This window comes from Camelus ferus, chromosome 25 (genome assembly GCF_009834535.1).
Source record: "Camelus ferus isolate YT-003-E chromosome 25, BCGSAC_Cfer_1.0, whole genome shotgun sequence".
NCBI classification, from domain to species: domain Eukaryota; kingdom Metazoa; phylum Chordata; class Mammalia; order Artiodactyla; family Camelidae; genus Camelus; species Camelus ferus.
In genome coordinates, this window is record NC_045720.1 from 31619888 (window position 1) to 31643255 (window position 23368).

Sequence of the window (23368 nt, forward strand, 5' to 3'; positions counted from 1 at the left end):
TGGCCTTCTTTTTCCCTCCCTCCCCACCTTTTCCTTCTCTGAGAGCCTGTGTTTTTTGTTTCCACTTTCCTGGTCTTTCTCTGACGTTTCCAGTTTTGAGTTCTCATTATTAGGGTCAGAATCCAGGACCTGGGTGGATTAGGACTGACCCGGCTGGAAGTGGGAGGAGTGGTATTGGTGTGAACGCTTCATCAGAACACCCTTGGCAAGCCGCCACCTTTTCTCATTTCCTCTCCTTTATGTAACATTGTTGGTTTCTATTTTCGTCAAGAATTGGAGGTATCACAGGAGTGTCTGAATTTACTTTTTCAGGACGGATAATGGCGATATTGCCACCTCAGAGATAGACGATGTAGGAAACAGTGATTTCTTAGGGTCTGTTGATTCTTGGGATATGTTATGTGCTTTAGGAGTGACATTGATAAATTCGAAAAAAGGAGAAATTTAATGATGAAATTTTCTTTCATCAGAGAAAGAGATTCTTGGTTCTTTACCTTTTAGTCTTTTCCTGGAGGTTTAATGATCATGAGAAAGAAGTCCTTGTTAACAGTACTCTCTTGTAAGAGTTTATCTAATGTGGTATTTCAATTAAGTCTTTAAACTATTTCTTTCCAGTTAACAGAAGATGAAATTGCAACTATTCTTAAATCGACTTTGAAAGGACTAGAATACTTACACTTTATGAGAAAAATACACAGAGATATAAAGGCTGGAAATATTCTCCTCAATACAGAAGGACATGCAAAATTGGCAGATTTTGGAGTTGCTGGTCAGTTAACAGTAAGTGAATAATTTTTTGGAAACTTTTTTTTGGTTTATATGTGGTTTGATTGTGGCTAAACTTTGATAACTTCTTTTGGGGTTATGGAAAGAAACGCATAACATCATTATTCTTGGGGAGAAGGAGCCATAATTTAGGTATTATTTATTATTTTTATTTATAATTTAAGAGATGTTGAATAAATATGAAAATATATGTTGTCATCAAGAAATGCTTAAATGTTCAGAAAGGAAAGCTACATTGATTCATTTCTGTAAATTTTATTGTTATAGTGCTATCTTTAATGACTGTCTTTAATGAAGGTGGTGGAGATAAGACACTTGTAGATTCTTGCTTATTTCAGAATTCAAAATTTCTAAATATGTCATGTCACAAATAGTTGAAATTTTAGGCAAATAGTCAGTTTCAGAGATTATCTGTAGTATTTGAGGGTTTCATGCATGTAGTGTAAAGACTATATTAACAACCAAATTTCCTTAGGTTTTTGTAGTAGTATTTATTGTCTGTGTAATGGTTTTGCAGGATACAATGGCAAAACGCAATACTGTGATAGGAACTCCATTTTGGATGGCTCCTGAGGTAATTCAAGAAATAGGCTACAACTGTGTGGCTGACATCTGGTCCCTTGGCATTACTTCTATAGAAATGGCGGAAGGAAAACCTCCTTATGCTGATATACATCCAATGAGGGTAAGAAAATGATGGAAAATGTCAATGTTAAAACTGTTGCAGTTTTGCAATATCAGTGTAAATAAATACGAAGAAGGTCATTTGAATTTGAGGTCTGTGCAAAAAAATAGTAAAATTTTCTGTCAGAGATTAGTGACTGTTACTTTCTCTCCCCCCACATCCTTAATTGTGAGAGAAGTGAAGCCTGTATTTCTCTCTCCAATCACCATTAAATTTCCCCATACTTTGAATAGAAGAAAGGGTTGGTAAATCGATTACATTCTTCAGTTCATTGTATTTTGAATGTAGCATTGGAAGAAATTGATTCTTTTCTACCCACCCTGTAAATTCTATCTTTTTATATTTTTGTTTTTCCCTTTTTTTCTTCTCTGGACTGGCTATATTAAAAAAATTCCTAATATTAATATTAAAAAATTAAAAAATCTAACATTGCTATGTATCTGTAAATGAATTAATCTTATTTTTTTAGTTAGTGCTTAGCGAGAAAATGGAATTCCTTTTTTGAACATTATTATATGCTTCTATGAACTCTTTTTCCAGGATAATTTTTGAGTTTGAAGTACATACCTTGTGTATTCATGTCTAATTGCCAGTGCTTTAGGATTTGTGATGATATAATTTTAAAATTTATTAGTATACGAATCTCAATTCATTATTGATAAGTACATTTATCTTTGTAAACTTATTGCCCTCTAGTGGCTGTAGTCACCTCAAGAAGAAAGGATATAGGAATGAAGGGAGAGAGGGAGGGAGAGAGAAAGTGAGTGTGTGGGTGTGTATAGAAAAGAGAAGAGATGATGGTTTCAGGGTGACTGGAGAAGTGTGTGAAGTAAACAAAGGGGAGGAAAAAGAATGCAGTGTTTGGAATATCTGAAGCATATAAAAATTGGATTTGTATCTGATACTACAATGCTATTGTGGATTGAATTTCAACAATGTAGGTAATTACTGTACTAGGCTGGAAATATTTAAAAATCTACCTGCCACTTTCAAGAGAATTCCTTGAGTAATATAATTATATATAATATGTATAATCTTCTTTGTGCATATAACTTCCTTTTGCTAGAGTGAAACATAAAAGTAACATGAATTGTTTGTTTGAAAATTCTAACATGAAAAATAACAAGGTCAGCATAAAATCAGCAGGACACATTCTCCTTTCTTCTCTGATTGTTAGATATCTTTGGTAACATATCAAATTTGACCGTGAGGTACTCTCTCTAGTAGAAAGCAAAGAATTAAAGTATCTGCCCCTTGTCTTTCAGGATCTTGAAATATCACTTGACAGTTTAAATTAACACATATAACACATAGTGAAAATACACTTTACAGTTTTTTTAAATTGAGGTGTAGTTGATACACAGTATGTAAGTTTCAGGTGTACAACACAGTGATTCTCAATTTTTGGAGGTTATGCTCCATTTATAATTATTATAAGAAGATCACTATAGCAGATGGAGGCAAAGAATGCAAATTATTTTAATGTTAGTAAAGGATGCTATACAATTTACTGCATATAGTGGGTATCTAAAATAAGAGACAAAGTTAGGAGGTGACGGGCCAGGTTCCCTGGCCCCCACATCCGGGGTAGGGGTGGGCGGGTGCCCAGCCACTGTTGATAGTGTGTGATTGGAGTGAGGATTCTATTCAGTCTTCTGAAATTCCCTTTGGCCCTTCTCCTAAGAGTGTAGCCCTTTCCACTATGCCTGCTCTCTGGATGCCTGTGATAGGAACAACCCCAGAACAGCTGTGCTAATTCCTAGACTGAGTGAACTGTGATTTGGTTTCCTGCTCCCCATGTGCTTGAGACCCATTCTTGGTTAGGCCGGCAAGAGTTACGGGCAAGAAGTGATACATCAACTTTGGATAATTTATAATGGGGTTGCTTTTGCCTAAAGAATCACAGATTAATATGGTGCTTTTCACTGATTAGCTGTTCTGTAGGAGATGTGTTTTGAGTGTCATAACCTAAGGGATGTGAAGGACTTAAAGTTGGCACTGAATTAGAAAATAGAAGTGATTAAGTTAAATTGGAACTTGGCAGTTAATTGAGAATGGGTCTATTGAAGGTTTTAAGGCCAAGGTCATTTGTTTTATAGGGTTTAGCTTATCAGAGATTGATACTTAATCATTCCTGAGAGAATAAACAGTATTTGGAATGTAGATACTCATGGAAGAATTTCCTACTAAAAAGGGTGATTAAAAACACTGGATTTATTTGATGGCAAGGGATAAACTAAATTAATTTTGATGCAGCTCTCTCTTTTTTTGAAGAAAGACTTGTATGTAAAGCAAATCTTCACCGTGGTACATAGTGATAATTATCTGTCTAGTAAAGGGCAGCAATGGTGTACACATTAAAACCTGTAAAGCTTCTATAGTCATCTTAATGAAAAAGAATATGTATATATTTATATATAGTTGAATCACTATGCTATGCACCAGAAACTAATACAGTATTGTAAATCAAATATATTTCAATAAAAGAAGGGGGAAAAAACATGTAAAGCTTTGTAAACAGGAGAGGAATAAAAATATGTGCTCTCCAGATATTAGATTAAAATTAGTGAGTAATGGCAGATGGAAGTAAATCTGCTCAAGATGTTAAGGGGGACAAATTTCATGAAAACTCAGTGTATTTTGAAAAGTTAAATATGAAGCCACTAAGTTAATTTTGGTCAGTTAAATAAATAAAAGATTTAAAAAATGAATTTTGAACTCAGTTAATCATGTAGTTCTGTTAAGATCAGTCTTTTATCTGTTTCAGTCCTTTAGGAAGTACAGTTTTCAAAAACTCAGGAAACGAGTGATAGTATCATTTTTCTAAATGTCGATTACTGTCCCCCTCCACCAAACCTAAGCACTTTATTCCTTAGACATCGTTAAGACCATATTGATTATTTTTTAACATAGTTTGCTGTGTTTTCTTTTACAAGCATTTATGTTTCAGCTACTCATTGCTCAGCCATAGAGAAAGGGGCAAGGAAAGTACAGTTTGAGTCAGACTGAGGACCTAGGCAAAGTGACTGATGGTTTCTTGACATCAACTGAAGGACAGAAAATCAAACTAAGACTTTTACTCAATACTGAATGTTTATTACCTTTAAAAAATTAGATGTACAAATATATGGCATGTTTCAGGGAGATTTATGTCGAATGTGACTTAAGGAGACGAAGCCATTTAAATGGCAAATTTCTGGAAATTCAACTTATATGCAACTTGACAATCTCTGTTTAAGAGTAAATTAGAAGCTACTTTAGACTAAAAACAGACGTGTCTGTGTATGTGTTTGTCTTCACACCACTTACAAAGAAAGGAACTCTGTAGATGTTTTCAAAATGGAAAAGTAATTTTTGATGAATGATATTTTTGAAAATGGTGTTCTTTCTTTTCTGAAAACCCTTTTCCTTAACCTCATTATTTTTTCCAACTGGTGTCTCCACTCCCCCCCCCTTTTTTTGAGAAACATAGCATTTTAGTGAGTAAAATAATTGCTCCAGTATACACAAGGTAAAAAACAGACAATACGAGATTAAAAAATCACTCTTTATGGTGCATATTAAAAAAATAGAACACTGGGTGGGGAATAGTGTAGCTCAGTGGTAGCGTGAGTGCTTAGAATGAATGAGGTCCTGGGTTCAATCCCCAGTATGAATGAATACATACATACATACATACATATCTAATTACCTCCCCCCACCAAAAAAAAAAATTAAAAAAAATTTGTTTAAAAAAAAGAGAACACATTCGCAGTAGCTTTCTCCATCGAAAGTTATATGACACTGCTCTTTTCACAACCAAGTATACTCCTAATCCAACATGGTTTCTTTTGGGGAAAAAAAAAAGGACATACAAAAAAGGTAAATATATCTGTATTTAAGAAGTGAAAACTGAGTTAACTATCTGTTAATTAAAAAAAATGAATCCATGACCTCTTTCCTGCCCAATTAATAATAAAATTAAGTTGAGAAATTCTGGAAGACTGGGCTTGGTTAGGGGGTGTGAATTAAGTAATACCACACCCAACACACTTACACATCTTCCTGTCTCCCAGTTCCTGCTGTGTATGACTGGGTAGATACCTGGGCCATCTTAGTGTGTGTGCATGGCACTGCCTCTTGGAAGATTACTTAACATGGGGGTGCAGAGGACAAGTATCTTAATTTTGGGAGTGGACGGAGGAATATGGGGGTGTTAATTCACAGAATTAAAATGACTTGATGGGAATGTCCTGGATCAAGACCTCTCTCTTAAAGCTTGAGACAGCAGAGTGCACCCTTCCTCTGTGGTCTAACATCTTGGTGCCCCTGCTGGGGTGCTGTGCCAGATCCTGGAAACATGGGGCCAGGAGTGTGTGCCAATAATACTTCTACCACATCCTGAATGGGGGACTTCAGCACTTTGCCCTCTGACATCATTGTAGCCAGGGAGTATGACTTAGTGGCGAAGCCCAAGATCCCCCTCTTCTCTTGCTTTTTATAGTTAAATTTTGGCTTGAATGACATGTTCTGTGCTCATGAGGTCTACTCCCTTACTTTTTATTTTATCTTTTTACCCTCTGTGATAGTTTCCTGGGCTGTCGTAACAGATTACTACAAATTTGGTAGCTTAAAACAATAGAAATTTATTCTTTCAAAATTCTGGAGGCCAGAAGTTTGAACCAAAGTGTTGACAGAGTTGTACTCCCTCCAGAGGCTCTAAACAAGACTCCATTTTTTTTTTTTTTTTTTTTGCATCTTCCAGCTTTTGGTGGTTGGCTGCCAAAAGTCCTTGGCATTCCTTGGATTGTAGCTACATCACTCCAGTCTGTGCCTATATCTTCACATTACTTTCTCCTCTGTGTTTCTGTGTCTTTTTCTCTTCTGTCCATCTCAAATTTCCCTCTGCCTTTCTCTTAAAAGGACGCTTGTCATTGAATTTGGGATCCACTCCAATAATCCAGGATGACCGCCTCTTACAAAGATTTTTTTCTTTTCAGATTAGGTTACATTTAGAGGTTCTGGAAATGAGGATGTAGACATATCTTTTTGGGGCCGCTGTTCAACCCACTATGTCCCCATAATATATTGTTTTTTCAAATTATGTATAGTTTAAGTTTAATAATGACTAATTTCAGGACATATCTCCTTCTGTTTCGGCTTTTTTTTTTTTTTACTGTGGTAAAATATACATAACAAAATTTACCATTTTAACCATTTTTAAGTATACAATTCAGTGGCACTAAGTACATTCATATCACACTATCTACTACAGAAATTTTTATCATTGCAAATTAAAACTCTGTACCCTTTAAATAATAACTTCATTATCCCTCAGCCCTGAATACCTCAAAACCACAGTTTCTCTTTCTAACTCATGAATTTGACTATTGTAAGCATCTCATATAAGTGGAATCATACAATATTTGTCTTTTTGTGTCTGGCTTCTTTCACTTAGCATGTTTTCAAGGTTCATCCACTGTTGTAACATATATCAGAATTCATTCTTTTTTTAAAAGCTGAATAATATTCCATGGTATATATGTATACCGCATTTTGTTTAACCATTCATCCATATATGGATACTAGAGTTGCTTCACCTTTTGATTGCTGTGGATAGTGCTACTATGAACATGGATGTACAATTATCTCTGTGAGACTCTGCTTTCAATTTAATGGGTATGTACCCAAAACTGGGATTGCTAGATCTTATGGTAATTTTATGTTTAAGTTTTTGAGGAACCTGCATACTATTTTTCACAGCACTGTGCCATTTTACATTCCCACCAGCTGTGCACAAGGATTCCAGTTTCTCCATATTCCTGTCAACACTTATTTTCTATCTTCAGATAATAGCCATCCTAACAGGAGCGAAGTGTTATCTTGTGGTTTTGATTTGCATTTCCCTAATAACTAGTGATGTTGAGCATCTTTTCATGTATTTATTGCCCATTTGTGTATCTTTTTTGGGAAAAAGTCCATTCAGATCATTTGCCCATTTTTTAATTGGGTTGTTTTTGGTTGTTGTTGAATTTCTGATCTCATTTTTATTAATCTGCCTTTTTCTGTTTGCTGACTGAAGTCTCCTAGTCTTTTGACGTTTTTTTTTTTTTTTGACAGACAGGCAGTCTCTGTTTATTGCCCTTCCAGCCGTCCCCTTATCATTTTTTGTACTCCAATTCTAATACTCAGTCCAAGAGCCTTTATAATTCTTTCTTTGTAATCCATCCACTGCGAGATCTTTGAGTCAAAATGGTTCTAACTTCCTGTTTATATGTGCAAATACTTGCTAGTCTATAAGCATAGGGTAGGTTATATGTATTACTTTGCTTTGTGCCATAGATGTGTTCTGGAGAATTTGTGTAAATATTTAATAGTTGTAAATTAGCATTTAAAATTTTTGAATTTAAAAAAAAATAATTTTAATGATTCCTTTAGTGATGAGAATAACACTTTTGAAACTTATCTGCCATGTAATTGTATGTATTTTTATGATAGGACATAACCATTTTAGCAAAAAATACAAAATTTAATCATTAATATTAAAATATTTTTGATTCAGTGTTATTGTTAAAATAGAAGAAATGTGTATTCTGATGTGGAGGTGAGGAAGTTAATCTTTGGGCCAGTTGGAGAATATATCATTTGTTCTACATTGGTTGTTTTGTGTAAGAGAAACTAAATGTCGTCTAAGTATGGATGTTTGATTTTTGAAGACAAGTACCCCATGATTTTCTTCGTGTATTCCTTTTGTTCCCCTTTTCTTTATTTCCTTCTACAAATATTTAGTGCACGTTTGTCATGTCATAGTTGGACTTTGAGGATGCAGTGGTAAACAGAGCAGGTATGTTTCCTGTTCTCTTGGAACTTACAGTCCAGCGATAATTAGCATTCTCATGTTAGAATTAGTTAGCTTTCTCTGTGTGTATGTGTGTGTAGGGAGTGTACATATATACTCAGTTTAGAATATAGAACTGTACACTATAACAACTTTTATTCAATTATATATGTATCTATATTATAAATTATATAGGATGATATGGCTATATGATATTTATTATTTTGTCATTACATACATTACTGGTTTTTCTCGTCTTTCTTTTTATCCCCCTTTCTTCCCGCTGCTGCCTTTATTTCTTTTAGCTCCTATCCCTTGACAGTGTGGGTACGTGAATGTTCACATAATCCCTTTCACACCTTTACTTTTATTTCTTTTCATATTGCCTTTCTTCCTCCCTATCTGTTCCCTACATTTTTTGCCTAATTATTTTAAGTGATACCTTGATTATATTAACCAAACTTTCAGATCAGAAATAGCCAAGGATCCGCAAAAGTGGGGCAAATTGGATCATTGGAGAATTGTAGTACTACTTTCAGGACATATGTTTTTTCACTCTATTTCAGTGGTAGGGTTGTTCTGCCCCATGGTCCTAATACATGTGGGAGCACTAGGCATTCCAGCCCCAAAATTGAGGATTAAGGTTTATTACAGTGACAGTTTCAATGTATTTTTGTCCAAAGTTGGAGTTATTATTCTTGAATAGATGAATAAGCAAAGAGAACAGAATAAACAAATTTCAGCTTCTCTTGGTTGAGTTGCTGGGGTCACCCCTGAGGGTTTCACAGGGAAGACAAATTCCCACTGTTAATTTGTAGTCAAACCTTGCTGCTGGTGTTGCCAAGTCCTCTGTAAACATGATTAGTTTGTTAACTACTGAGGAAGCAGTCATCATTTTCTCACTGACATATAATATGAAGTACATGAATATTAATTGTATGTTGAAGACATATTTCCATTAAGTATTGCTTAGAGAAAGAATTATTGAGAAGGAGTTACACTAGAAACCGTCTTTTTAAGATTTTAATGTGGGATACTGACAAAGGCAATGCTTCTCTGTTTTTGTGTGGGAGCATTTACCGGAGACAATTTAAATTGATTTACTAATGATGGAAAGATTTCATACTTTTTTGACTGTGATCCATAGTATGAAATGTATCTCACATTGTGACCTATTATGTGCATGTGTGCATGCATGTATGTGCACACACAACTGAACCAAAAAATACATGAAACAGTACTTACTATGCATGTGCATAATGGGTCACAATGTGAAATACATTTCATACTGTGAATCACTATTTGTGATCCACTCTGATTTCTGTTCTATCACAGTCTTCTGTTTTCTTCTATTTCATCTTTTCATTAAAAAAAAATAGGTGATTCAAATCCATTCAGTTGATTTTATGACCTGGTATTATTTGTAACTTACATTTGAAGAGCAGGAATTGCTGTACCAGCCTTTGGAAATCTGAATTCTTCTAATGCCACAGTGCTTTCATTGTTGCCACATAGTAGTGATGTGACCTGGTATTTGAAACTTGTGAGTCCTGAGTCAATTTTGTTATCTGTGAGTTAGTTATAATGGACTCTCATCTGTCCTCTTCACTGAATTGTTGTGAAGATCATATACACAAGATAATATAGATGAGAAACACATGTAAAATACTAAATTCTATAGAAATATTAGGTAGCATTATTAAGTTTTCATGTCTCAAATTGAGATTGTAAATTAGTGCCAGTTCTTGCAGGGGGTGCCTATTTAATAATATTTATCATTGTTACTTAGGAAGTTTTTGGCTATGGAAAGGATCAGGCAGTTGCTTTATCATCACTTGATTTTGTTTTGGGTTATCAAGATGGGTGGGAGGTGTTGGGACCTTATATACTACCCATGGGAATTTATTGCCGGCTAGGGGAGATTGCTGAAAGCTTTAAGCCCTTGCTTATGGCTGCTGAGATGGCTTCTGCAGCCTCTACTGGAAATTCTATGGAAATAATGAGTCCATGAGGACAGAGATACATGTGGACTCTCTCTTTTCTAACGTCAGACTATGATACACAGATGTTTTCTACTCCATTTCCACTATATACTAGCTCAGTGATGGAAACTGTGAGTCACAAGAGAATGGGATGAGTTTTTTCTGGGGCAGAAAATTCAGAGTCAATAGACCCCCTAAATTGCTTTTAATATTGCTGTTTGTGCAGATGTACATTTTTTCTGATGAGAGAGTTTGCAGTTTTCATCAAATAAAAATAAGGCTTTCTTCAAAATAAGAAATGAAAGAGGAGAAATTACAACCAACACCACAGAAATACAAAAAAGCATAAGAGAATACTATGAACAGTTATATGCCAACAAATTGGACAACCTAGAGGAAATGGACAGGTTTCTAGAAACATACAGTCCACAAAAACTGAATCAAGAAGAAATAGATAATTTGAACAGACTGATCATTAGAAGTGAAATAGAATCTGTAGTTTAAAAACTCCCTGCAAACAAAAGCCCAGGACTTGATGCCTTCAGTGGAGAATTCTACCAGACATACAAAGAAGAACTTATACCAGTCCTTCTCAAACTCTTCCAAAAGATTGAAGAGGAGGAAACACTCCCAAACTCATTCTATATAGCCACCATTACTCTGATAGCATAATCAGACAAATGCACTAGCAAAAAAGAAAATTATAGACAAATATTTTTGATGAATATAGGTGCAAAAATTCTCAACAAAATATTAGCAAACTGAATCTAACAACACATAAAAGATTATACACTACAATCAAGTTGGATTCATCCCAGGGTCACAAGGATAATTTAACATGCACGAATCACTCAATATTATGTACTGCATCAACCAAAGAAAGGACAAAAACTACATGATCATCTCAACAGATGTAGAAAAAACATGTGATAAAATTTAACATCCATTCATGATAGAAAAAAAAACTCTTACTAAAGTGAGTATAGAGGGAACATATCTCAACATAATAAAACTATTTATGACAGACCCACCGCCAACATAATATTCAGAAGTGAAAAGTTGAAAACCTTCCTGCTAAAATCTGGAACAAGAAGACAAGGATGCCTTCTCTCACTACTTCTATTCAACTTAGTATTAGAAGTCCTAGCCATAGCAGTCAGATAAGAAAAATAAAAGAGCTCCAAATTAGAAGGGGAGAGGTAAAACTATCACTATGTGCAGATGACATGATACTATATATAGAAAATCCTGAAGATACCACTCAAAACTACTACAGCTGATAAACAAATTTATCAAGGTAGCAGATTACAAGACTAACATATCTAGAAATCTGTTGCATTTCTTTACACTAATGATGAAATATCAGAAAAGGAAAGTAAAAAACCAATTCATTTTAAAATTACATTAAAAAAAAAAGCTTAATAATAAATCTGACCTAGGAGGTGAAAGACTTACACGCTGAAAACTATAAAACACTGATAAAGGAAACCAAAGAAGATTTGAAGAAATGGAAAGATATCCCATGCTCTTGCTTTGGAAGAATTAATATTGTTAAAGTGGCCATACTACTAAAAGCAGTCTACAGACTTAATGCGATCCCTAGGATATTACCTAGGACATTTTTCACAGAACTAGAACAAATAATCCTCAAATTTATATGGAATCACAAAAGACCCAGAATTACCAAAACCATACTGAAGAAAATGAATGAAGCAGGAAGAATAACCCTCCCAGACTTCACACAATACTACAGAGCTACAGTAGTCAAAGCAGCATGGTATTGGCACAAAAACAGACGTATGGATCAGTGGAACAGAATAGAGAGCCCAGAAGTAAACCCACACACCTATGGTCAATTAATCTTCAACGAAAGAGGCAAGAATATACAATGGAGTAAAGACAGTCTCTTTAGCAAGTGGTGTTGGGCAAGCCAGACAGCCACATGTAAATCAATGAAGTTAGAACACTCCCCCACACAATACACAAAAATAAACTCAAAATGGCTTACAGACTTAAACATAAGACAGGGTGCTGTAAATTTAGAAGAGAACGTAGGCAATACATTCTCTGACATAAATTGTAGCAATGTTTTCCTAGGTCAGCCTCCCAAGGCAATAGAAAGAAAAGCAAAAATAAACAAATGAGACCCAATTAAACCTATAAGCTTTTGCACAGCAAAGGAAACCATAAACAAAATAAAAAGACAACCTATGGACTTGGAGAATATATTTGCAAAAGATGTGACTGACAAGGGCTTAACTTCTAGAATATACAAATAGCTCCTACAACTCAAAAATAAAGAACAACAGAAAACAAGCAACCTAATTTAAAAAAATGGGTAGAAGACCTAAACAGGTATTTCTTCAATGAAGGCGTACAGGTGGCCAATAGACATATGGAAAGATGCTCAATATCGCTAATTATAAGAGAAATGCAAATCAAAACTTCAGTGAGATACCACCTCACATTGGTCAGAATAGCCATCATTAAAAAGTCCACAAAAGATCAATACTGGAAAGGGTTTGGAGAAAAGGGGACCCTCTTACACTGTTGGTGGGAATGCAGTTTGGTGCAGCCACTATGGAAAACAGTATGGAGATTCCTTAAAAAACTAAAAATAGACTTACCATATGATCCAGCAATCCCACTCCTGGGCATATATCCAGAGAACATTCCAGTTTGCAAAGATACATGCACCCCAGTGTTCATAGCAGCACTATTTACAATAGCCAAGACATGGAAGCAACTTAAATGTCCATCGACAGATGATTGGATAAAGAACTTGTGGTATATATACACAATGGAATATTATTTAGCCATTAAAAAGAATAAAATAATGCCATTTGCAGCAACATGGATGGACCTGGAGATTGTCATACTAAGTGAGATAAGCCAGAAAGAGAAAGAAAAATACCATATATCACTCAAATGTGGAATCTAAAAAAAAATTACACAAAGGAACTTATTTACAAAACAGAAACAGACTCATAAACATAGAAAACAAATTTATGGTTACCAAAGGGGAAAAGGTGGGGGAGGAATACATTGGGAATTTGGGATTAGCAGATACAAACTACTATATATAAAATAGATAAACAACAAGGTCCTCCTGTAGCACAGGGAACTAAATTTAGTAGCTTGTATTAACCTGTAATGAAAAAGAATATGAAAAAGAGTATATTTATGTATAACTGAAACACCGTGTTATATACCAGAAACTAACACAACATTGTAAATCAACTGTACTTCAATAAAAAGTTTTAAAAAGTGAAAATAAGGATTTCTTGACCTCAAAAGACTGAGATCAATGGCTCTTAGTCATGTTATCAGTGACCTTGAAGAGAGTTTCTTGGGGTTTTTTTGTTTTATTTTATTTTACTTTATTTTTTTCTTATAAATTCAATTAATTCTTTTAACTTTTTTTATTGACTTATAATCATTTTACAATGTTGTGTCAAATTCCGGTGTAGAGCACAGTTTTTCAGTTACATACGAACATACATATATTCATTGTCACATTTTTTTCACTGTGAGCTACCATAAGATCTTGTATATATTTCCCTATTTCCCTGTGCTATACAGTATAATCTTGTTTATCTATTCTACATTTTGAAGAGAGTTTCTTGTTATATTGTATATATTTAGGATATGGTTTTATTTATTATTTACTTTATCGCAGCATGTCACTATTCTGTATTTTCATCTAGAACCAGTAAATACATATGCATATGACATCTATGGTTCCCACCCCCTCAACTACCCCAACACCTTGGAAAGGTTAGTTTTAGGTATATCTAATTACTGTTCAAAGTTTCTTATTTCACTGATTAAAAAATTTTTTTTCTCTGAATTCTCTATCATCTTTTCTACGTACTTTTTATGGCTCTTTTTAACTTACTATGTATTGTAGTGATTATATAGTTTTCTTATTTCACCTACTAGATCTGCATTTTAAATGCAAATGTATTTCATCTTTGTGTGTCTAACTGAACCTAGCAGAGTGACTTACATAACAGCATCCAATAAATGCTTTTGTTGAATATGTGCTCAATTCCCTTTCCTATCTCAGGTATACTTTGTCATGTTAATATTGAAATCTAGCAAGTTCAGATTCTTCTTTCTTAAAATAATAATGTTGTACTTATAACTTAGAATAAGAATCAGTGAAATAAACTAAAAAATGAAAGTAAATGCTAATTAAATACAACTTCAAAGCCCTGTCATTGCTCATGCTTGACTTGCAGACTTTTACTAAGTGTAGTTTATTTGTTTAAAATTTCAATTTTAAATTGATTTAATTTATATTAATTTTTTTTTTTTTGGTATTTTAGATCCTGTTTACTTGCTGAAGGAGATCAGAAAGACTAGTGTGCGTGCTTAGTGTTGGCCTCTGGACAGTAGCTTTGGTTTGCTAATGGGGATATTATCATTAACTCTTTTGAAGGCCTTGAAAGCAATTGTATAGACTTACTATATTGATCATAGTAAGTTTTGTTGTATTTTGTTTTGTTTTTAAACCAGTCATAGAGACTGTTTTGGGTAAACACATAAGCTAGCATTTATTTTAGAAGACATAAATATTTAGGTGTGTTTGTGTTAGGGAGTTGGGAGGTATCTGAGGGCAAGTGTTGACTCTTTAATTTCAAGTGTATAACACTTAAAAATTGATAATAATTTTGGAGGAAGTGCCATCTATAGCAAAGTTGACTTGAAATCATGGCTGGTCAGATATATTTTGAAAAAATGAAGATAGGATGTATCTGACTTAAGCAAAGACTATATATTTTAGTTAATTTCCTGCAGAATAGAATTCTTCAGCTGTCCTAGGGACTATATTAATTACAAATTATTTGTTTGATTAGGCTAACTTAGTTTTCAGTATAACTTTTACATAAATAGAATCATCTTCATTACATCTGGGATCATTTAAATAGTATAATTAGATGTAGTTGTGCTGTGTAATGAAAGGTAAGGGGTAAGTGATCAGAGGTGACTATAAGCATTGTAGTAAGTGACTTATAAACTGAAGGTCACCATTTTTTGTGAATCTCTTAAATTCTGTAATCAAATGAGTGATATCAAAGGAAGAAGTAATTTAACGTAACAATTGTGGCTTACACTGAACATGTGTTCCTGTTAATAAGTTGCATTACAGTCTTTAAGGACTTGTATGTAGTTAGTACATTTAGGTTCATTTGATACCCACAGTTTTTCTTAATTTTTATTAGTGAGTTGTTACAGTGGTTAACAAGAAATACACAGATTTAAGTTGCAATAGTTTTCCCAGGGTTATATGATCTAACTTCACAAGCTTCTTGGACATATGTAGATGCTTTTCTATTTTGCTTTAGTTATGACATACAATTGATATAGGCAAGCATGAAAGCTTGGGCAAATTTTCATTGCTTTTTCTGGATCTTGCTCAGGTTCTGTGGTATTTATGTAAAGCACAATTTTGTTTCTTGGGAATGCATGTTGAAATTATCATGTGCACTATTTTGCTGTAGGCCCATTGGCACTGCCACAAAGGTAATACACTGCCAGTAGGCCATTTCCTTGTCGGCTGCATTTACAATTTAATAGAAATATTACATGACTTTTTAAACAAGTGTTTTGGCAGGGAGGAAATGGCAGATTCCTTACAAACAAGCATAGCTTCCTTTCCTTAACCACACTCCAGCTACTCGAGAAATTGTACTTGGTTTCAAGTTTGGGGGTTTGAGGGTAGAATGGGAAGTCAGGTTGAAACAAGAATGACATTGATATTTACTATAAAATAGTTATGTATTTTTAACTATTGGATTTTATTACTATGTAGTTTCTGTGAATGACAACCAATATATTTCTGAATTAGAGCTGAGGTTATTTTTATGCAGTTCACCTGGCTGGGAATATCTGGTTTTGATTGGTTGAAAAGGTCAGGACCACCAGATAGGCTGGCTCTAAGATGTTAGTTTACTTTTTATAAGTTTCTTATAGTTTTGGCTTTGCTGTATAAATTGTGCTTCATGACATTTGCATAAGCACAACTTCTTTCATATCAACTATGATTTTATCTTGAATCACTTTGGGGCTTAGAGAATATGGAAAGAAAATTTGGTAGACTTGTTAGCACTGACATACAACATAATGGATTCCCAGCACATCTTCCCGTCAGTTTGTTTTAGTTCTCTGTTATGTGTTTCAGACTTGAAAGGTCACATTTACACGTTTTTTTTTTTTTCTTGGATTTTATTCCACTCTATTCCATTCTTATTTTACTTAGTTCTTTGGATCTTAAATCATTTGTAGATTTGGATAAAATGCTGACCTCTTTAATTCTGAAGTATTTTATACTTTTGGAAACTGTCTACAGAAAAAAAAATTGCACTTTTCAGCCTTTAATGTGGCCACATTTTACTTGTAGTGTAGATCCTGGCTTTTTCTTATGTGCAAAAAAAAAGAACAGTTTATCGTTAGGTCTTTCTCTTTTACTTTTCTTATTGCTTCTGACTTCTTAGCCAACTTACCTGGCAGCTGTAGTAAGTTATGCTGCTGTGATGTGGTAGAGACTGGCATTGGGTGTGTTCTTACAGCCATCACAGCATTGGCTTTTGTTATTTTCCATGTTTCAGTTTGTTGGTAATGGACATATGGACATCATATGTTCCACAGAGTACTGTACGAAGCCAATTTGAACTGTTTCCATTTGCCTCAAGTCCAATCATGATATTTATTTTTCCATGGCACTTACCCAGATTATCCATACCTCCTGCTTAGCTTGTGTCACTGCCACCATGGACCGTATTTCTTCTGATTGCCTCCAGTTTTTCACAGTATCTAATTGCCTTTTCCCCCTTAGCTTTCTTTGCACAGCATTGATTGATGTTTATAAAATATCCCAAGATCTTTTAGATAACAGATACTCAGGTGCATAGTAGTATGATATTCAGCTTGTTTTTTGTTTACACATAAGGAAAGTTTTATATCCAGCCTCATAGACTGGAATTGAATATTCCAGTGGGAAACGTAGAAGAGTAACTGTACGGTTTTAGCCATATTGCTTACTTTTTAGTATCAACAATAATGTATCACAGCAGTGTGATCTCCCAGAGAACTTTTGATAAATCAAATCAGGTCATAATAAGTTTATTGCTAAATTTTGAAGGGAAGATCCTAGATGCTCCCTTCTAGGCTCGAAAAAATATGACTGTATTATTGTCTACGAGAGCTGTCCTTAAGCTCCTAGCCCTCTGTAGAGTCATTTTAGGTACTGACTTTCAGAATATGAATAAATGAGTTGCAGTCATTTATGACATTCGATGAGCCAGCTTGTCCTTTGACCTGGAAACTCTGGTTTTTACACAGGATGCATTTGTTCATTTATTCAGCAGATACTTACTTAGCATTTACCGTGTGCTAGGGACTGTTCTAGGTACTGAGGATACAGCAGCAAAAAAAAAAAAAAAAAAAAAAAAAAAGATTTCCTTTATTGAGCTTATAGTCTAATGAGGGAGAGAGATAATAAAGAAGAGAAATAAATATAACATATAGTATATTACATAGTAATAGGTCCTAAAGTAGAAAAAATAAAACAAGCAAGTGAAGATAGGAAATTTCAGCAGTGGGTAGAGTGGTTGATGTATAGTATTGGATTGCTAGTGAAGGACTCACTGAGAAGATGACACTTGAATAAAAACTTAATGAAAATGAAGATATCTGGGTACAGGATATACTAGGCAGAGGCAGCTCACTGCAAGTTCAGTGGTCCTGAAGTGGGGGTGTACCTGGTGACTCCAGGTACATATCATAGAGACTTTAAAGTTACAGTGAATACTTGGGCTTTTATTCTGAATGGGATGAGAAGTCACTGAGGATTTCTGAATAGAGGGATGACTTGAGAATAGCCTGAAGAGTTATAAGGGTGGAATCACATAAACTAATTTAGGAGAATTGTATAAAGCAAGCAAGAGATGATTGGATGAGGCTGGTAAAAGCAGTGAAGATAGTAAGAAGTATTAGTTTCTGGTATATCTTGAAAGAGGATTAACAGAATTTGTTGATAGATCAGGTGCATGAAAACACTGAAAATACTATAAAGCCATTCTGCACAGCTTTGAAAGATGGTCTCTTTTCCACTCTGTCAAAATATAAGGCAGGAAATTGAATGGAATGTAGAGTTTATTCTCCTAGGAAGCCCAACTACAAATGTAATGCATGTATATTATAGAACGGAAGGAAGGAGTAAAGGAAGAAAGCAAAATATAAAGAAGAAAATAAAAATCACTTATACTTGTTCTGCCTAGAGGTTCATATTTAACATTTTGATATATGGTATTCTTGTTTGCTTTGCATATAAATCATGCCCATGAGAACACACTGTTTTTTAACCAAAATTGGAATCATGAGATTTTTGTATTGTTTTGTAATTTTAATTTCTTACTAACACTATATCTTGATAACTTTACCGTATTCTTAAGTCTTTTAAACCTTAAAATGTTTAGAAAATTGCTTAAATGAAATAATTCCATATATATTTTACTTTTGTGATAAAACTTTAAGTAGTTTCTTTTTTTAAGGCAAAAGGGAACAACTTAGGGTAAAGAAGCCATTGCTAGTCAACAGTCCTTAAGTATGTAAAAATGTCTTGGTTTTAATATTTAATACCAAGAAATTATTATCTGTTAATTATAAATTTTTATTTTTAAAGAATATAAGTATTCTGACAATTTTAAAATTAAGATACAGCATATTGATTCTCTATGGATTTCATTTTTTATTTCTGTGTGTTATTTTTAAAACTCTTTTAGAAGAAATTATTTTTGAGTCTTAAGAAGCTGATATTTACATTGCAATTTATACATTCTATCTTTACCTTAGTATCAAGTTAGCAGTCTTAACCAGCTGAATGATTGCATCAAGCCTAAATAATTAACCATATCAGAAAACATGCAATTAATAATGAACAGATTGTTAGATACTTCCTTCAAGCAGTACAATCATTTAAAAAAGAAAACATTCTAAATGTTTTTTTCATTTAAAATGTGTTTTACCTGCCAAAAAACACAAATGTGGTTTTCTTAACCTTGAACACTAGTTATGCATATGCAGCAGGGAAGCATTCCTCTTATTGCTAGCTAATTAGTTTTTGGCATAAGTGTAATTGTTCTCTAACTACCTGACTCCTAGTATCCCTTGTCCTGATGGTACTCTGCGTCTATAAAATATTTTGCAAAGTTTCAAAAAGAAAAGTTCCTAATAGAGAGGGAAAAAAGAAGGACAGAATAACAAGTGCTCATGTTTGGGATTTGGGGGGAGAGAGATAAAAGAGAAGTCAGAGTAAGAGAAGAATTAGGAGAATATGACGTTTCAGGCAAGGCAGAAATGAGTTTTAAGAAGGAGGTGATTGATGACTTTTTAACCAATGCTTGTCTTCTTTTTTGCCTTTAGATTGGGTGGTTTGAAGAGGTTATCAGAGTGGAGGCCATGGTTAACTTTCAGGAGTGTGCTTTAGTTGAGTGATAGGGCAGAAGTTTATTCCTGCGGGATCAAGGATTGAAGGGGAAGTAGGGAAATAGAATCAGCACTGGTAGAATCTATTTGAGGTATTTGGCAACCAGGAAGAGGAGAGAAGTTGGGGAAATAGTTTAAAGGCATCAGGGTTGAGGAAAGATTTTAATAGGATGAGGAGACTTAATCTGATTTTAGAATGAGTTGAAGAATTCAGGGAGAGGATTAAAGATATAAGGAGGGGGAGCCAAGGATGACAAACAGTGGAACAAGGCCCTGGTCAAAGTAGAAAGGAATGTGATTATGAGTGAAAGTGCAGTCATTTGCCATGGGGAAAATAGACTTAAAGTGTATTCTGTTTATAACATGCTCATGCTTTGAACATCATGTACTGTATTTTAAGAGCCCAACATTTACTGCTGCAAAAGCAGTGCATACAGCATTCTGTATGGTTACCAGGCTTAGACAAGGCCAGTAGGTTGAAGGGCAGCAATACTGTTGCTGGGCAGTGCTTGGTTTTGAAGTGCTGGTTAGCTGTAGTGGTGGTTCGGTTGCTAAGAAGTATTCAGAAACCTCTTAGCAGCTATATTCTGACTTGCTCTAAAATAATTAATTCAGAGTGAAACTGATTGCTGAAAGACTTCACTCAACTTCTTAAAAAACAATTGTTGAAAAATCTACATAACATAAAATTTACCGTTTTAACCACTTTTAAGTGTACAATTCAATGATATATACAGTATTTATGGGAAAAAAAACTCCTGCGTATAAGTGGGCCCACACAGTTAAAGCCTGTGTTGTTCAAGGGTCAGCTATACCTTTACATTGTTGTACAACCATCATTACCATTCATTTCCAGAATTTTATTTTAAAGTTTTTTTCTTTTTATATTGTGGTTAAAATATGCACAGCATAAAATTTGCCATTTTAACCATTTTTAAGTAACATCAAATACATTTACATTATTCTGTAACTATCACCTATATCCACCTCTAGAACTTTTCGTCTCCTGTAGTTCGTTTGCTCTGTACTCATTAAACAGTAGCTCTGTATTACTCTATCTCCCCAGACCTAAGTGACCACCATTCTGTTTTCTGTTTCTATGAATTTGACTATTCTAAGCACCTCAGTCATACAAGCAGAATCATGCAATATCGTCCTTCTGTGCCTAACTTCTTCCACTTAGCATAATGTCTTGAAGGTTCATCCATGTTGTGGCTTGTGTCAAAATTTCAGTCTTTTTAAAACCTGAATAGCATTACATTATGTGTATATATACCACATTCCGTTTATCTATTTATCCATTGGTGGTGAATTGGATTATTTCTACCTTTTGGCTATTGTAAATAATGCTACTATGAACCTTGAACAGTGGCGTACAAATACCTGTTTGAGTTCTTGCTTTTAATTGCAGATATGGTAATTAATTCAGTGTTTAAGTTTTGGAGGAACTACCATATTGTTTTCCACAGCTCACCCAACTCTTCTGATATTAGACATAGAGATCAGAGGGCATACAGAATGTATAATATTTTCATTAGAATATTTATGGACCTCATGGGATGCAAGAAAATTACATCTCTGTGTTAAGTGTGAAGCATATTTAAATAATTTCAGGAAGTTAGCTGCCTCATTGAAGATTTTCAGAAAAAAGATAACATTTTAAAAATGATCATCTTTATAGTTATAAAGTTCTTTCTCATAGCACATGTAATGCTATTAACAGTGTTGATGTGTGATATAGAATGTAGAGTGCTGTATTTCCCACAAACCTTGTATCCTTATTCATAAGCATTTAATGAGTGTTTTTCTTCAATTGTTAAACATTTGGCTGTTTTAAAAAGCTTGACCTAAACTCTGTGCTTTTGAACTAGTAAAGGTTACATGCTTCTTGCCCCAGTTCTTTGATATCAACATATAATATTTGAAAGTTTATTCTAACAATTTAATTTCATATTAAGATTATTAATGACAGTTTCCTTTTCTGTTATTTATGAATGTGTATTTGAAATATAGTTTTCAGTCCCAACAGAAATCTTTTGTAACACATTTAATGGAAATTTACAAGATAAACATTAGGCATGACAATGAAAACAAAAAGACAGCCTTCTAATAGTAAAACAAATATGTGAGGCAAAGAAATGGGGAGTATGAACTATTCTCTTGCTTTTGGAATAGTTCATGGTTTTTCTTTTGAGATGTTAGTAGAAAATGTCTCATAGTTTCTTCTAGTAGCTTTTTATTTGAGGTGAAGGGTTTTCAGACTTGATCTCTTCGCTGCTATAATCGATACTTTGGGAGCTGTGATGTCCTCTTTTTTTGACATATTATCCCTGTGCTGTAGGATAAAGGCTTCAAGTTTGGAATATGGGATACTTTTTTCTACTTATATCTTTTTTTCATCTTAAAACAGGAAGATGAATTTGTGATCTTTGATAGCCATAAATATAGCCTTATGATTTTGTATTCTTTTTTTTAATTTTAATTTCCTTTCCCTGGCTGACCCAGTTCTTGATTCCCATTTTGTCTTCCATTATGAAGAATTTTTCAGATTCATCACAAATTGAACCTTCCATTAAGTTTATAGATGTATATGTAAATCTTTTAGTGGTAGTTTACATATTACATTATTTTAACATCTAAGTATAACAATATAATAGTTGTAATTTGTGGGGTTAAACTTAGAAAATGGTTCCTTTGGTTGCCATTTTCTATGTATTTTCTTAATAATTTAGCTCCTTTTTTCCCAGATAAACACCATATGTGCACCATATGTCAGAATTAATGTTTACAACTTGGATAACCTGAACAGTAAACATACAAAGTAGTTTTTTAGTTGCCATTTTTCAAATGTATTTTTTGTATGATTTTTTTTTTTGAGAAAATGAGTTCCTGGTAGATAAATTACAAAATACCCATTCTGAATTTAAGGGAAATAAATTATAAAATGCATACATAAGAGTAAACATAAAACTCTAAGCTTTTGTATGTATTTGAATTTTCAGAATATAACATAGTATCCTATGTATTTAATAGTTTTTTGGTAGCATGAATAATAATTAACTAATAACATTCATTGAACTTTTTCTACATGTCTGCCACTATTTAAACATTTTTTAAAGTGTCAAATAGTTTATTACTTCTTTCTTTTTTAACTTAAACTTACTGAGAAGTTCATGTAATATAAAATTACTATTCTAAAGTGAACAATTTAGTGGCATTTAGTACCACACAGGGTTGTGCAAATACCACCTCTATCTAGTTCTAAAATGTTTCCATCACTCCAACATAAAATTTAGTACTCATTAATCATTTCATCTTCATTTCCCCCTTCCTCTAGATCCTGGCAACCACCAGTCTACATTCTGTCTCTGTGGATTTATTATCTATTCTGTACACTTCATGTGTGGAATCATGCAGTATGTGGTCTTTGGTGTCTTGCTTCTTTCACTTGGCACGATGTTTTTTTTATCCACGTATCAGTACTTTGTATCTTTTTCTGGTTGTGTTCTAGTGTTTTGTGTGTACTAATATTTACTCCTAATGTTAGGCAGTTAAATAGAACTGAGCACTGAGCAGGGGGAGAGTCCCAGTAACACTCTCAACAAC

At 33.9% G+C, this 23368-nt stretch overlaps 1 protein-coding gene across 2 annotated transcripts in view; it reads left to right on the forward strand.

Moving 5' to 3' along the window:
• Positions 1–23368, forward strand: part of STK3 (serine/threonine kinase 3) — a 233307-nt gene that overhangs the window by 66703 nt on the left and 143236 nt on the right. For both annotated transcript variants that reach the window (XM_032467980.1, XM_032467979.1), the window contains exons 5-6: positions 616–780; positions 1304–1471. In XM_032467980.1, coding sequence (XP_032323871.1) covers positions 616–780; positions 1304–1471 — 333 coding nt within the window. The remainder of the gene's footprint in view (positions 1–615; positions 781–1303; positions 1472–23368) is intronic.